General features: G+C 53.8%; 1 protein-coding gene across 1 annotated transcript in view; it reads right to left on the bottom strand.

The window, feature by feature from the left end:
- Window positions 1-3,531, bottom strand: part of SMTN (smoothelin) — a 24,302-nt gene extending 20,771 nt beyond the window's left edge. Inside the window, exons 1-2 of the mRNA XM_045289557.1 lie at window positions 3,443-3,531; window positions 1,679-1,810 (exon numbers count right to left, since the gene is read on the bottom strand). Of these exons, the coding sequence (XP_045145492.1) occupies window positions 1,679-1,729 (51 nt within the window). The 5' untranslated portion in view covers window positions 1,730-1,810; window positions 3,443-3,531. The remainder of the gene's footprint in view (window positions 1-1,678; window positions 1,811-3,442) is intronic.
- Between the last annotated feature and the right edge of the window lie 12,184 nt (window positions 3,532-15,715).

The raw sequence follows: 15,715 nt of genomic DNA, 5'->3' as shown, positions 1-15,715 counted from the left end.
TATGTTGGGATGAGTCGGTCAGGCGTTTCTCTGTGCTAAACCCCCTGCCTTAATTCCCACCACCACCCTGGGAACGGTTGACTCCCCCAGGGGAGAGTCTCCTTCACCTCCACCTGCCATCTGTACTCAGCAGGGTGTGGAGTGGCGTGGCGGACCCCAGAGAGCCCAACGCTGGTCTGAGGTGGGAGCAGCAGCCCGGCAGGGCATCGGCCCTTTCTGCCAAACCAACCAAATTCACTACCATTGATAGATTCTGACTCATAGCGGACCCTGTAGGACAGGGTGAAACTGCCCTTGTACCCCTGTGTGTTTCCAAGACTGTGAATCTTTAAGAGAGAAGAAAGCCTCCCTTTTTCTCCAGCAGAGTGGCTGGTGGTTTTGGACTGCCAACATTGCCATAGCAGCCCAACACATAACCCACTATGCCGCCAGACCGCCTTTTCCTAGGAAGGTAAATATTTAATTTCTCCCTGGACCAGGGACTGGGGCCGGGGCGGGTGGGTTGGCCTATTAAGTGTGTGTCCAGGCGCACACTTGCTCTCTCTGGATCAGCTGCCATCAGGCCTTGCTGACCTTGAAGGGCCTTGTTACCCCACAGTCTTTCCGTGCATGGGGATATACAGGGCATCCACTGTGGCCAGCCACAAGGGACCAGGCTAAGGCTCCACAATTGGGAGAGTGTCCACCCATCGAGGCACTGGGCTTCCTGAACTATAGCTAATGGGGAAAACAGACCTGTTGGCCCACCCTTCTGTTTGGTCCACCCAGAGAGGAAGAAGCTAGGGAAAGGGTGGATCCATCCTTCCTCCTCTAAGAACCTGGACCCAGCCCTCCAAAACTCCACACTCCTTGCCATCAGAGTGGATTCTGACTTTATAGGACAGGGTGCCACTGCCCCTCGGGGTTTCTGAGACTAACACTACGGGAGTAGAGAGCCTCGTCTTTCTCCCGAGGAGTGGCTGGTGGTTTTGTGAAACCCACCAAGGCACTGAGGCTTCTAGAGCCTAACTATTGTGCCCAGACCCATTATAATAAACTGAGGACCAGCGTGGGGGAAATTACAGGCTTGAGGTCACCGAGCTCTGAAGGGTCCCCAGGGCTTGTCTCTGGCTCCCTGTCCCTCCCCAGCATGGCTCTGTCCTGGCTAGCTTGGGAGCTCCACAGGCCCAGCTGGCTCAGTCACACCACATCCTGCCACTGTATTTATGGCCTAGGCTTTATTGCCCAAAGCGTAACGTTCCTGGGGCTGGGTCCTGCTGCAGCCTCTTCCTCGTGCTGCCCTAGAGCAGGTGGTTTCCCTGCCCTGTGCTCTGCTCCGCCATTTTTATCCTTGCCTCTGCCTTTCTCATTGTATGGACCACTGCTCTGGAGAGGCAACTCCAGCCTCCCCATGTGTGCTACACATGGGCTCATGTGGGATCCCTGGCACCTAGGCTGGTCCCTAGCAGTTACTGTTTAAACAGGTAGTGGCCGCAGGGGGCCAGGAGGCACCGGGGCTCAGCACCTGGCACAGGCAGGCACATACCATGGGGGCCTCTGCATCAGCCAGGCAGAACTGGCTCCCTTCCCCCTCTCCTAGCCCCGTCACCTCCTCCTATCAACTGAGGTCACCTGGACGGGCTTTACCTCGCTGGCTTGGCGTGGCTTTCCCCACAGTGGGCAAGACAGGGCCACTTACCAGCTTCCGAAGGGCTCCCTCATCCAGCCCAGCCAGTGCATCGTCCGCCATATCTCACTGGCTCTTGTCTCCGTCTGTCCCTTCTGGTGAGACCACCAGTGCCTGCAGCAGGTGTGGCCGACTTAGTGGGCTCTGTAGAGACAGGCATGGGTCAGGCCTGCTGGGGCCTCGAGAAGTCACACGCATTTGTGTCCTATGCCTCAGTTTCCCTTTCTGACCTATGGGCATCCACATCCATTGCCATCTCATCTTTGCTACCATGGTGTGGCTTCTGGCTGGCCGTTGCCTTCTGCCCTAGTGTGGTTTGCCAGAAAACCCACCAAACCAATCGTGTGTGTGTGTGTGTGTGTGTGTGTGTGTGTGTGTAGGGGAGTATGGGGGCTGTCCTTGCCACCAGTCTGTGTTGCCTGACAGGCCCTTCACCCTAAGCATCAAATGAGGCCAAGGACTGAGAAATTGGGGCCTTAGAAGACCCACCCCAGCCAAGCTCACCAGCAGGGGGTGCCCGCCAGTCTTTACAGTTTTCTTGTCCCACCACCCATCCTTTGGGCCTGCCCCCCCCCCTCCAGCCTGAACGCAGAGTCCATGCCAAATTCTCTGCTGCAGTTGCCATTCCCATGTCCCCAGGTGGCTTAAGCCATTTCTCATTCTTGGCACCAGCCCTCTGCTCACAACCCCCGCACCCCCGTGCACGCCCACCCCCACCCCGCCCCGTAAGCATGCCCCAACCATCCTGCCCATAAAGCCAGGTGTCCAGGCACCCAGCACCTGACAGTTCACTCGGAATCCAATCCAAGCTGACTGGTCTAATCCCCAGACTTCAGACAAGCAAAGTGAGAGGCTTAGAGAGAGTCAGGGATTTGTAACATGGAGAGAGAAAAAACACAAAAAGCTTTAATTGAAACCTTGGACACTCTGGTTAGTGAAGGCCCCATGCCAAAGAGCACCCAGGGCCTAGGACACCCCCTTGTGCCTCATCGCTACCCTCCAAAATGGACCCCTGGATCCTGGCCAGTTCCCAGCACGCTTCCCTCCTCCCTCCCAAAGCCTTCATGTCATTCCAGAATTGGGGGGGGAGGCATAACCTAGTACATTGTAGATACTTAGCTAATATCTGTAATATCTGGTGACGGAAATAGCCCCAGGATGGCCCCCATTCTTGTTGACTCATCCCTCAGTCACCCCCATTGAGAATGATCACTTGACAAGTCATTCCATTGGGTGAATGGGACTCCCGACCCACACAGCTGGCAAGTTACTGATTAATCCTTCCACTTCCATCAGGTATCGGCCACCTTGTCCCCTGGGGTCCTTGCCTCTTACCTACCCACTCTGTCGAGGAGGGGGGGGCAAGCTTGTTGCTCAGTGGTCCTTGGACCCCGAGTCTTTCACATCTTCAGAAGCGCAGGGACCTCTAAATGGCTTAATCTCGAGTGTCTAGGGGACTGTAGTAAGTCTCTTCTTAATCAGAGATTCCCAGGGCTGCCCCCTTCCTGTTCCATGGCTCCCTGTCCCTGCCTCTGGAGTCCTTGGACACCTTACGGGTCTGTGGGAACTTGGTCAAGGCATCTGTCCCAGACGCGCGCCCCGAGGAATTGTGGAGGCTCGTGGGCGTCCTCCCCCGCGGTCTCAGAACTTTATTCCGTGGCTTAGAGCCCAGGGAGCTCCCAGGTCTGGGAGTCCCAGAAGACCTGTCCAGAAATCCAGTTTCCACCCCCTGACTCGTCGGGGGTCCTGTTGCTGCCCCGAGGCCCTCACACCCACCTCTCAGTCCGGCGCGGTCGTGGGTTAGCTCGCTTGGGATCGGACAAATGCACGCGGGCGGCGGACAGGCGGGAGCCCAGGCCCGCTCAGCAACGTCCCCAGGACTCTGCGAGCGCCGCCCGTCTAGCCGCGTTAGCCGCCTCGCCGGCTCCGCCCCGCGCCGCCACTCCAGCCAATCGTTGGGAGGGTCCCGCCCACTCCCACGCTCTATTGGAGGAATTCAATTTGACGGCCCCGCCCCCGAAGGAAGCTCCCGCCCCCTTGCGGGTCGTTGGGGAGGATTCTAAGTCTCGGGACCGCTGCTGCTGTGCTCCGGGCGGGTTCAGTGCGCTCCGAAAAGGGGGCACAGCGTTTGTCCCAAAGTGGAGGGCGGTACCCGGACCCGGGATAGGCGACCCGGGGTCGTCCGAGCCTCAGAGCGTCCAGGACAACCCTTCCATGCCATCGTCTTTGTTCCAGAGACCACGTCCCCTCCCTCCCTCGGCTCCGCCCCTCTCACGTCAGCGCCGGTGTTCAAACGCCGCAAGCCGCTGGCCGGACACCTGGTCCAGGGCCACCTCCGAGCAGGGACAGGGTATGGCAGCATCTCCACCGGGTGCTGGAGTGCCAGGGCCATCGAGGTGCAGAGGACTGGCTACACAGCGCCCTCTCCAACCCGTACACCTTTGCACAGATACTTCGTTTGCGCGGAGTGCATCTCTTTTAACCATCTCTATAGGGTTTGCTGCTTGGAGCGTGGGAGGATATGGAAATTAGCCCCCAGAGAAGAGGAAATTAGCCCCCAGAGAGAGCGGACCTGCGCCGGTTCCCTGCCCCACAGGGGAGAGCTACTCCATCTCCCGTTCTCTAAGGCCTGGGGTCGCCTGTAGTATCCATGGAGACAAGATGCAGTATTCTGGGAGGATGGCGTCTGGAGTCCTATCAAATAAAAACAATAAAAATACCAACTCATTTCATTTTTATTTGCCCTGGTGGCCTAGTGCGTTACGAAGTGGGTTGGTAACTGAAAGGTCAGCAGTTCGAACCCACCACCCACCCTGCTGGAGACAGATAAAGCTTGTTCCGGGAAAGATTTAGCCCCTCAGAAGCCCACAGAGACAATCCTACCCTGTGCTATAGGGTCACCATGAGCTGGAATCGACTCAGAGGCAGTGAGGTTGTTTTTGTTTATTTGTTTTTAATGTACCAGAAGAAGGGTTGGGGTACAGCGGTTTAAACACATGGTGGCCAACCAAAGGCCATCCAAACTTCACTGTTCCGCAGGAGAAAGATGTAGCAGTCTGCTTCGGCGAAACTCTTAGGTGGCAGTCCGATTATGTCCTACAGGGTCTTTTTAAGTCAGTCTACTGGCAGGCAGTGAGTTTTATGTACCAGAATTATAATCATAGCAACCACATAGCTCCTTGGTGGTGCTGTCCAGTAAGTGCTGGACTGCTAAAGGCAAGGTTGGCAGTTCAAACCCACCACCTGGCTCTCTTCTCTCTGCTCCTGTAAACATTGACAGACTCGGAAACCCAATCTCTTCAAGGTCACTATGAGTCAAAATCAAATCTATGGCAGCGGTCGTGGTTTTGGTTTGACCAAGGGATGGAAACCAGAATTGCCCCATTTTCCTGATCAGGACAACAGCTGACAGTGCAGCTGCAATTCAGATGCAGCTTTCCGAGTCCCGTGCTTTTAACCTGTGCCTTTAACTGCCCCACCGTGATGTGGAGGTGTCCGTGTGTCTTCACTCCGCTGTCCAGATCCTCCGTGACTCCCTATCTAGAAAGAGGCTCAGCATCCACTCTGAGCCAGACGCTATTCCACGTCTCTCTTCATTTCGTACTCAATCCACCCTGACCAAAAAAAATCAAACTCACTGCCATTGATTCGCTGCTGACCCATAGTGACCCACTGTGGGTTTCTAAGACTGTAACTGTTGACGGCAGTAGAAAACTCAATCTTTCTCCCTTGGAGCTCAGGGCTCCTAGTCCACACCTGGCAAGTGGTCCTGTTTTACACAAGGGAAAACCAGGGTGGGTGTGGAGAGGGATGTGCTGCCAAGGTCATGGGAGAGGCGGGGTGCAACAGTCCAATTTGGAGGATATAACTCGAGGCCTCTTTTCTCTGGGCAAGCTCAGTTGGGGCCTCTCCTCCTCTCTCATTCTCCAGCACCAGGGTCTGTGCTCTTCAAAACTCTGTCTTCAAAATCTCCATCCTGCTTCAAACCTTGAGAATCCTTTGGATTCTTTGGGCGTCGCGGGCCGTCGTCTCTGGTTCTCAGGACCTGCTGGCGTAGATCCTGTTGGCCCCAAGGGAGTGGCTTGTCTGCTATGTGCTACCCTGCCTTGGACAGGTTGGGTGGAATCACGCAAGTCAATTTCTGCATGCTGGGACTTACTGTCCTGAGAGGATACCTGCGTCTCGTCCCGCCTCCAAACCTTTGTGGGGAGGCCATTTTCCCAGGCCTATTAGCCTACTTCCTTCCTTCCTTCCGGGCAAGAGGTGGGGCCAGCGGTGGAGGTGGTGGTAGCAGCAGCAGTAGTAGTGGTGCAGAGATCAAAGGGCAGCCTGGGGCTGGGGAGAGGACAGCCAGCTGACAGTCAGCATCCCCTGAGGAAGGCCTGGTTGGGACTGCTGTAGTCGGAGTAGACCACTGCACAAGACAGATATTACCCAGACTGGACAGGGCTGACGCAGAGGCCCTGAACCGTGAGTGGAATTCTGTCAGATGCTGAAGTCCCTTCCCTCTACCTTGCTGCCTCTTTGGTGAGGGACTCCCGAACAGCTGCTCAGAGGAGAAGCTCCTTGGGGAGCGACAAAGAGATGAAATCCACCCCACAGAGCAGACAGGACGAGGCCTGGAAGGGCGGTGGAGACAGGGGAACAGTGTAGATGAAACTCAGGAGGCTTCAAAGTGTGAAAAGGAGAGGACCGCTGTGGGCAGGACAGGAAATGGAGAGGAAGTGGGTAGTCTCATCTCTGAAGGATGCCAAATGCCAGGCGAGTGTGAGAAGGTACGCTGTAGGCACTGTGGAGACCTGGGCCCCAGTCTGCCCCCCTGTGAAATTAGGAGGTGACCCTGGCCCACTTCAGGCCCTTCCAAGGATAGGTGCCGCCAGGTCCCTCCAGGCCCAACCTTGGACGAGCAGAGCCACACGACGCAGAGCAATGTGAGTTGAAGAGCGAGCATTTCACCAAACAAGTGGTACCGATCCGATCCGTATGTCACCTGGCTTCCCCTCCCCATTACCAGAGCCCTGTAGTGAAAAGCCCAGCTCTGTGGTTGGGAGACTAGGAGGAGGGGGGTGGGGGTGGTCTTAGTCCTGGCTCCACCCCAGGTCAGCCTTGGTCTTCTCAGAACCCTGATTTCCTCATCTGCACGGTGGTGGAGTAGTGCTTAAGCCCTTAGACTCCCTCACGCGCCCCCCCCCACCCCAGTGAACAACATACAATCCCAAGACTTCCATGAGTAGTGTGCCCGCAAGTAGCTCTGAGGTCCTTAGGTCCTTAGGACTTCTACCAGGGTCTCATAGCTGAGTAGGAAGAGGGGGTGTGAAAGATGGAATTGTGCCTCCTCCACCCAAAAAGGAGATGTTGTGAAATCCTAGTGCCTGGTGGCATGGTGGCGGCACACTCCACTGCTCGCTGAGAGGCCGGTGGCTGGAACCAACCAGCTGCGCTGTGGTCAAGAAGACCCGGCGCTCTTCATGAAGAGCCATCCAATCAAACCCGGTGCTGCCCAGTCCATTCCCCTCCATAGCCACTGGCCAGGAAAGGGTGGGACGGTCCCACCGGCCTCCAAGGCCGTAATTGTACAGAAGCAGATGGCCACATCTTCCTCCCATGGGGCAGCTGGTGGGCTTGAGTTGCTGACCTTTGGGCCCTTCGCCACTGCACCACCATAAAGGTGATAGCTTAGCAATCCCTGTGGAACCGCGACTCTGGTCATAGAGGAAACGTGGAGCCAGACGCGACACAACAACAACATTCCTGTGGATGCAATCGCATTTGGGAAGAAGGTGTGTCTTCCAAACCTACTCATGTGAGGTATTTTCAAAAGAGCCGATTAGGCAGAGGGGACAAGACAGACCATGCGGAGTTTGTCAAGGAATCAGGAATGCCAGGCCTGCAGAGACGGAGATCTTCCAGAGACAGCAGAGAGAGGGCACCCGGAATTCGGCCTTCTCGCCTCCTAAACCGTGAAGAAATCAACTTCTGTCACTTAACATCCCCCTTTTGGGGTATTGCAGTTAAAGCCGCACTAGGCTGCTAAAACCAAGGTCAGGGAGGAGACATAGATGCTTCACTGCAGATCTTTTAAAGACCCAACCACCCCCTTACTAGTTGTGTGGGGATGCTCCCTGGGGTGTGTATGTGAGGAAGAGGGGGTGGGCGGGACTCACGCCCTGGGGCTGGCCAGACTGAGAGGACAGGAAAAGGCAAATTGGAAAAGGAAACAGCAGAAGCGAAGGAAGGGAAGCAAGCCTGAGGAACAGTCAGGGTCCTTACAGAAGAAGAACTGGTTCTTGGTAGAGTTTCTGGATCCAGAAGCTTCAAGTTCTCCAGGGCGTACGAGGCAACAATTCCGAGCAGGACAGGAGGCCCCCAAAGGCATAACCTGTGGCCTCCGGAGTGGGGCTGGCCACCTGTTTGGCAAACCAGTTTGGCGAGGCTGCCTTCTCCATGATGTCATCCAGGCACCGTGCTCTCTGAGTGACAGTGCCAGACAAACTTCTGGCCTTGGAGGAGGAGAAGGGAGCCTGCCTCCAGGTGCTGAGAGACAGAATCAGAGAGTGAGTCTCTTCAGTGTAGGTCCTCAGAGGGCCTGGGATCCTCACTGGCACTAGTGAACCCCAGGAAACCAGCCCTATAGACCAGTGAGAGGATTCTAGGTGGGTCAACCCGCACATCAACACCCCACACGGGATTCAAACCTAGAACCCTTGACCTTTTAAATTTTACTATCTGTTTTATTGTGGTATAATTGACACGCTGGCAGCATCCGACTCACGGGGATCCTTATGTGTGACCGCGTAGAACTACCCCATAGGGTTTTCCTGGCTGTGGCATAGAGAGCTGCTAACTACAAGGTCAGCAGTTCAAAGCCACTAGCCGCTCCATAGGAGAAAGATGAGAGTTTTTGCTCCCCTAAAGATTTACAGCTCGGAAACCTACCCAGGCAGTTCTGCTCTGTGCATGGGGCCGCTGTGAGTCAGAGTTGGGTTAAGCTTCGGTCTCGTCTGAAGCAGTTCGCCAGCTCTCTCTTCAGCGGGGCTGTTGGATGGGGTCCAATGGCCAACTTTGAGGCGAGTGGTGGATCAAAATCTGCTTGTATACCACAGCCCAGACATCCTGAAGACGGAAACAAGAATGTCAAAACCATCTTCTTGGGAGCTAATACAGATATTAGGTCCCCTTGACTGGCACCCCCACGCCCCACTATGCCCCCCAGGAACCTTGTTCTCCCTGTTGTCTTGACAGGCTCATCCATCCTGGGTTTCAGATGCCGAAAACCAGAAAAACACATCACAAAGGTTCAAGAGGGCTACCTACAATGACAGAGGCGGGAACGGAGTGACAAGGTTTTAACCTTTCAAGGCAGGCTCATCATGAAACGTAAAGTTTTGGACACGTGTCAAGACGATGAAATTATCTCCACAGTCAGGAGGGTCAATGTCTCCATCACGCCCCAAACTTTTCTCTTGCCTCTCCGTTCCTCCAGTGCCTTCCCACCCAAGCCCTCACCTCTCGGATCTGCTTTCTGTCCCCGTAGATTAGTATGCATTTCCTGGAGTTGTATGGACAGGGGATCTGATCTTTTCAGTTCTCAACAATTCATTCCTTTATGACGGAGGAGGACGCCGTTAGATGACAGCACTTTATTTATCCATTGCCATTCATTTCGTCTTTCAGTTTGGGGCTATGACAAATAAAGCTGGGATGCGTACTCAAATGCCAGCCTTTATGTGCACATGTGGGATCGTTTCTTTTGGGGACATTTCTAGCAGTAGATTGGGTGAGTCAGGTGGTTGATGTCCAACCCTTGCTCTTCGCCACGGTGCCCTGCCGTCCATCCTATCTGGAGCCCATGGGGGACCATGTCCTATTGCCGAATGTTCCCCGTCTCTCTACTTGAGAGAGAAACTTGGCTTCTTCTCACTGCCAGCCAGTCAATATTCACTCCTAGTGACCTGCGATCGACATGGTCAGCAGTTTGGAACCACCTGCCGCTTGTCAGGAGAGAGATGGGACTGTCTACTCCTGTGGACAGTTCCAGTCTCAGAAACCCACAGGAGGTCGCTATGAGTTGGCATCTTCAAGTCTTAGAATCTTACCTCGTGGTCCAAATGGGTATCCTGAGTCCCAGCGTGGGCCAGGGACAGGCAGAAAGAAAGATCCACTCTATACCCTGCATCTCTAGTGTTGCAGGGCCCTGCTCCCCATCAGTGGCTGGCACGTCAGAGCAGCAAGTCACACTAACTGGGAGGAAGGGAGTGCATCCGATGGCCCTTTACTTCTTCAATCCCCACACAGCCAGTCAGCACAGGTCGTTGCCAAGACTGGGCTTACAAATAAGGAAGCAGAGGTTCAGAGAGGTCAAGACACTGCTCTGAGTTTATATGGCAGGCTGGCAGGAGGGGTGGGGTTTGAACCCTCCTGTGTGGGCTCTTCCTGCAAGCAGACCCATCAGAGGCATGCCGACCTGTGGAGAGGAGGCTGGAGAGTCCTAAGCTGCAGGCTCGGAAGGCGATTGGTGTCAAAATTTCCATGCAGGCCTGGCCTCCCCCAGGGCTGTCGAGAAGAGCTGAGGCTGCGGAAATGCTCCAGAGCCCTCCCAGAGGAGCAGCCTCTCAGCGGCCGGCCGCAATGGGAGGGAGCGCTCAGCACCGACCTCTTCCTAGCCAAGTGTAGACGTGGCGGCTGGACCAGCTGCAGGCGAAGGAGGGCAGGCGGGTGGGGCCCGAAGTCTGATCCAGCCTCCCAGCCTTGTTCCCAGCTGTCCCACCCGCTAGGCCTGGCCCTGCTCGCCTCTCTCTCCCCATCTGGATTTGAGATGAAGAAGCTGGACCTAATAATAGCTGAATGGCAGCAGAGGCAGTGCCAGGGGCCGCAGCAGCCAGCCAGTGGGGGCTGGAGTCCCAGAGGGTCTCTTGCTGGCGTGGGATAGGCTTCTGAACCTTAAAAATACTAGCAAACGCTGATCAAGTGCACATTACACCCCAGCCACTGTGCTGAGGCTTAACGCCCGGGAATTTATGTGTCCTTCACTCTCACCAGAATCAGCCTTATTTGATGGGTGGGGGAAACTGAGGCACGGGACTTGGAACATGAATCCGGAAGGGTCCGGTAACTGAGCATAGAACTGTGTCCCTCCTGGCTGAGGACTTTGCATGCATTTTCCCATGGAGTAGCCACCGTGTATGGAAGCAGATGCTCATTCACGCAGAGGAGGAAAATGAGGCCCAGAGAGAGAGATGCCTTGCTCAAGGTCACCCAGCGATGAGAGGAGGAGACCAGACCGACTTGGGTGTAGTGCTGACACCCCTGCTCCTTAGCTGTGTGGCTTCTGCCTGTCATGTCACCTGTCTGAGCCTCTGTTTTCTCCTCTGTGAAAAGGGGTGGGAGTGGGGCCGACTGAGATGATCATCGTGTGGGTTCTTGACATTGCTAGTATGCATTCGGAGTGAATTCTCACAAGGTGGGGACACCTCTTGGCCTGTTTTGTAGAAGAGATGCAAGACTCAGTGCCTCTGAGATCCAGGGACTTGCCCAGGATCAATAGCGAGGCAGGATTTGAATCCTGACTGCATTTCCAGATCCTGAGCTCTTGGCTTTTTCTTGCACTCTGTAGCCTGGTACTGAGACACAGCATGGGTGGGAGATGCTTCTGGTTGATAGAGTCATGCAGGTCTCTGGGGCCACCTGAAGTGCAAAGACAGCCGGGGAAAGCCTGTCTGCCACCCCCTGGGCACTGCAGTCACAGCCTCTTTGGGCCAGGAGTCCCACGATGTGCCTTAAATCTCGATTTGTCCATTCATTAATCGCTGTGCCTATTGGAGAAGGCATTTCATCTCCCTAGACACGAGTGGGGGCACTAATGCCTTCTTTACAGGGTAGCTGTGCTAGAATCTTGGTCTTCCCTGTGACAAACCCGCATTCCATTCCCAGTCAAGACCTCGCAAGCCTGATTATCACCTGTCTGTCATTGGCGGTTTGCATGTTGCTATGATGCCGAGCAAATTTCAGCAGAGCTTGCAGACTAAGATGGGCTAGGCAGAAAGGCCTGGCAATCGACTTCTGACAATTAGCCAGTGAAAACCCCATTCTTCCTGGGTCCCTAGGAGCGAGCAGGGCTCAACTTGCTGGTAGCTAGCAGTCCTAGCTACCTTCCATAGTACACACAGCTATGAAATACCTCTTTTTGTTTGCAAAAATGCCTTTAAGGATTTGCTTCCTTCTATGCAAGTCCCTTAGTACTAGTTAGCCTGCTAACCACAAGGTCCACAGTTGGAAATGACCAGGCACGGTGGGAGAATGGGAGAAAGATGAGGTTTTCAACTCCTGTAAAGAGTTATAGTCTGTGGTAGTCACCTAATCTGATGTCAATTTAAGGATTAAGAGTGTCAGGGTGGAGTCCAGGCTGTCAATCTGGAGATAGCCACTGAGACTTCTGTGTGGGCATGGCCTTCTCCTGAGAATTCTGGAAATCTGGTACTTCCTCCTTGGAGGCAGAAAACACTTCTTTCTCTCTGCCACTCCCTGGGAGACATTTGCAGGAGACAAGCCACATGGATGCAACCAGACTGCTGAAGCCGGAGAAGCCACAGAGAGACCCCTGCCAGCGCTGAGATGCTTACAATGCCACTGGACCCAAAGACTTTCTACCCACCGGCTGGTGACCGTCCTGCATTTGGTTTCATTGCATGTGTTTCATGAGTCTGAAGAGGACTTTATAGGTTGGCATCAGACCTATGGGCTAATATCAGATTTTTGGCCTTGGCCTGGACTGGGTTGGGGAGTTTTCTTAATGTACAATTACTCTTGTATATAAACCTCTTCCTGATACACATGTATGTTTCTATGAATTTGTTTCTCTAGTCCACCTGGGCTAACACATAGTCTCTCTATGAATTGGCCTGTGGTTAAATCTGAACATCCTGCAGGAGTGTGAGAAACTACTGGAATAGGGACTAACTGTTCTACTTAGGCCCCAGCTGATCAAAGATGAAAGAGTAAACCCAGCTAGACCCGAAGAACTTTCCAGCTGAGCCTGGAAAACCAACCAACCAAAACTTACCGCCATCGAGTTAATTCCAACTCATAACGACTCTATAGGACAGAGTACAACTGCCCCGGGTGGTCCCGGGACTGTAAATCTTTACGAAAGGAGAAAGACTAATTTTTTTCTTGCAGAGTGGTTGATGGTTTCAAACTGCTGACCTTGTGGTTAGCAGCCCAACTTGCAACTCAATAAGCTACCAGAACTCCTTAGCTGAGCCCAGCCCAGCTCAAATACCCAATGCATGAAATCAAAGGTAAAATAAGTCTTTTAAGACACTAAGGGGTGTGGTAGTTTGTTATGCAGCATTGTTGTGGCAATTGATGACTGATACACAGTTTTAGTCAGTGTAATGAATGCTAGCTCCTATAACAAGCTAAAACCCGCAGTGACTTAACCCAGTCTGGGTATATTTCTCCCTCATGCAAGTTCTGATACAGAAGAGGCGCTCCCAAACAGCTGTGTTAGGGAGGTGAAGGGGGGGGGGAGTGCGGAGTGGAGACCCAAAGCCCATTAGTAGGCCATTGGAGATCCCCTTGCAGAGGGGGGTAGGGGGGGGGGGGGACTCAGGGCAGATTTGGTTACACATTCTAACTGTGTCACTTCCTTACTCTGTAAGGGCAAGTTACTCAACCTCTCTGCGCCTCGCTGTCCTCATCTCTAAAAGGAAGAGGCATGGCTGCGTAGTGTTGGGATGGGCCCTCCGTGATGCTGTTTCTGATCTGACCAGACCGCAGTTGACAAAGTTAGCTAGAGGGCTTTCTAGTATGTTGTGCAAATCTCGTCTCTTCCCGCTTCCTCTTGGGATGGGAATCACTTTACTTATCTGCTTAGAGAAAAAGCTTGCCCCGGGTGAATATAAAACAACTGCAACAACAACAACAACATCAGCCAGCTTTTCAGTCAATTCCAACTCATGGCAGTCCTCTGTGTGCCAGCGTGCAGCCGTGTTCAGTAGACTTTGCAATGACTGGTTTGTTGGAAGTAGGTTGCCAGGCCTTTCTCCTTTGGGACTTCAGCCGCTCAAGAAACCTTCATAAACACAAAGCCTCAAACACCCACCATCTCCCTGCTAACAGAGGTCTGGAATGCCCACATGACTCCTGTCTTTCCACTTGGATCTATGAAACGCATCTTCTGCCCACCCACTTCTTGGATTGCCCCACCCCTGAAAGGGGAGCTGGGAGGTGGGTTTGGAGCTAATGGGCTCCAGCTGGGGAAAGGCTAGCGCCAGGGTAGACCCTTCCGGGTGTGTGGTCTGGGCCTTCAGCACATTTTCTACCCACCTAGCAGGGCAAGTCCAACATGGGTGCACAGTGGCTTTGCCTCCTCTCCCCTCATTTTACACACTTCTTAGCCTCTCCTCATAGTCTAACAGCTTCATGAGCCCCTGTGGTGTCTGGAGAGGGACACAGATGCAGGTCCAGTAAGCAGACTCCCACATGAAGTTCCACTGCAGATTGTGGGGAGCTCTCAAAGGACGAGCCCCGCGTGGTGCTATGGTGCATCGAACTGGGGGCCTGAATGAAATTCTTTTTTTTCTGGTGTGTTCTGAACAGTGAATCCGGGTGCAAGAGGGATGTCTCTGAAGGGGAAGTCATTAAGCTTAGTTATGAGGGTGAAGAAGAAATTTGATTGAAAAAAGAACTGAGTTGGTCTTGGGGCAGGAGATGGTGATCCAGGCAGGGGGAACAGGCTGTGCAAGTGTACTGTGACAGGCACAACCGCAGGAAGGAACAGAGGACAATGGGACTGCAGGTGGGGGGACAGAAGTGGAGTAAGGTGTGGATCAGAAGGGACGGCAGGGATCAGACTAAGGGCAGGACTGGCAACGTAATTTGTGGGGATGGGTGCAAAATGAAAGCATCTTTGTTAAGAAACGATTAAGACTCTTAAGGCAGGGGCAGTGGAGCATTAAAGCTCCTTGTAAGCACCAGGCCCCGTGAGACTGCACAGGCCTCACGCCCAGGAAGCTGGCCCCGCCTGCCCAGAGACCCAAGTTAGAAGGAAGAACCCGGGGAGTCTTCTGAGCTAATGTGGCGAAGACCCGACTTAGATACGCCTTAGTTCCTGCCCCCAACCTGCATACCTTTTCTCTCTACACACAGAGGAAGACTTTGTCTAAAATACTTTGCTCAGCTTGCAGGGTTTCCCTATCAGATCAGCCCCAACCCAAAGCTCTTTCAAAATCTGTCCTCACTCGATTTAGTTCACCCGATGCCAACACTGGCTGTGTGCAGAATCCCAGAATGACGATGAACCAAACTGAGGTCCCACAGCAATTACGGCAGGGCAAGCCAGGGCAGAACCCTGGTCTGGAGACGCTGCCCCGCTCCCAGCCCTGGAGGAGGAGGGCGCAGTCCCACAGGGTGCTTTGTGTCTCTCACCTCCCACAGTGCAGGCCACACAGTAGGTGCTCACTACATGCCTGTGACAGTGAGCTCCTCCTGGGGCACATCTCTGCCAGGGCAGGAGTGGTCTCGATTTGTGGACACAGTGAGCGTGCTAACTCCTCCCTGCCCTCATTCCTACCTGCAGGCATTCACCAAGTCCCACCGCACAGCAGGACCGGGGCCTGCCTACACATGTGCTGGCTTGGTCGGTATAGTGTTTAAACTGTTTTAAAATCCATCCGCAACATCTAACATTCTGGGTATTTCAAATGACAATCTGTTTTTATTTTCCTACGACATTTCAAACCTAGATCACAAGCCCCACCCCCAACCTCCTCCCCAGGCTGTCTTAAGGGCCTCTGGTATTTCCCCTACTAATTACCTTTCTAGTCCCCAGTTCCAAAACAGGACCAAGCGAAGGCTTTCTATCCCTGTGCAGTTACAGTCTGAGAAACCCATAGGGGCTGTTCTACCCTGTCCTATAGAGTCACTATGAGTCTGGAATGATGGATGTCGAGTTTGGACCTTATAAAGAGAGCCCCTTGTTATCATCAAGGACCAATCAGGGTCCTAGAATCTGGCCAATCAGATGAGTAACTCCTCTTTCTGGGATGA

This window comes from Echinops telfairi, unplaced genomic scaffold (assembly GCF_000313985.2).
Source record: "Echinops telfairi isolate 266 unplaced genomic scaffold, ASM31398v2 ScPeMD7_29;HRSCAF=101, whole genome shotgun sequence".
Classification (NCBI taxonomy): domain Eukaryota; kingdom Metazoa; phylum Chordata; class Mammalia; order Afrosoricida; family Tenrecidae; genus Echinops; species Echinops telfairi.
This window is presented reverse-complemented; position numbering and strand designations above follow the sequence as displayed.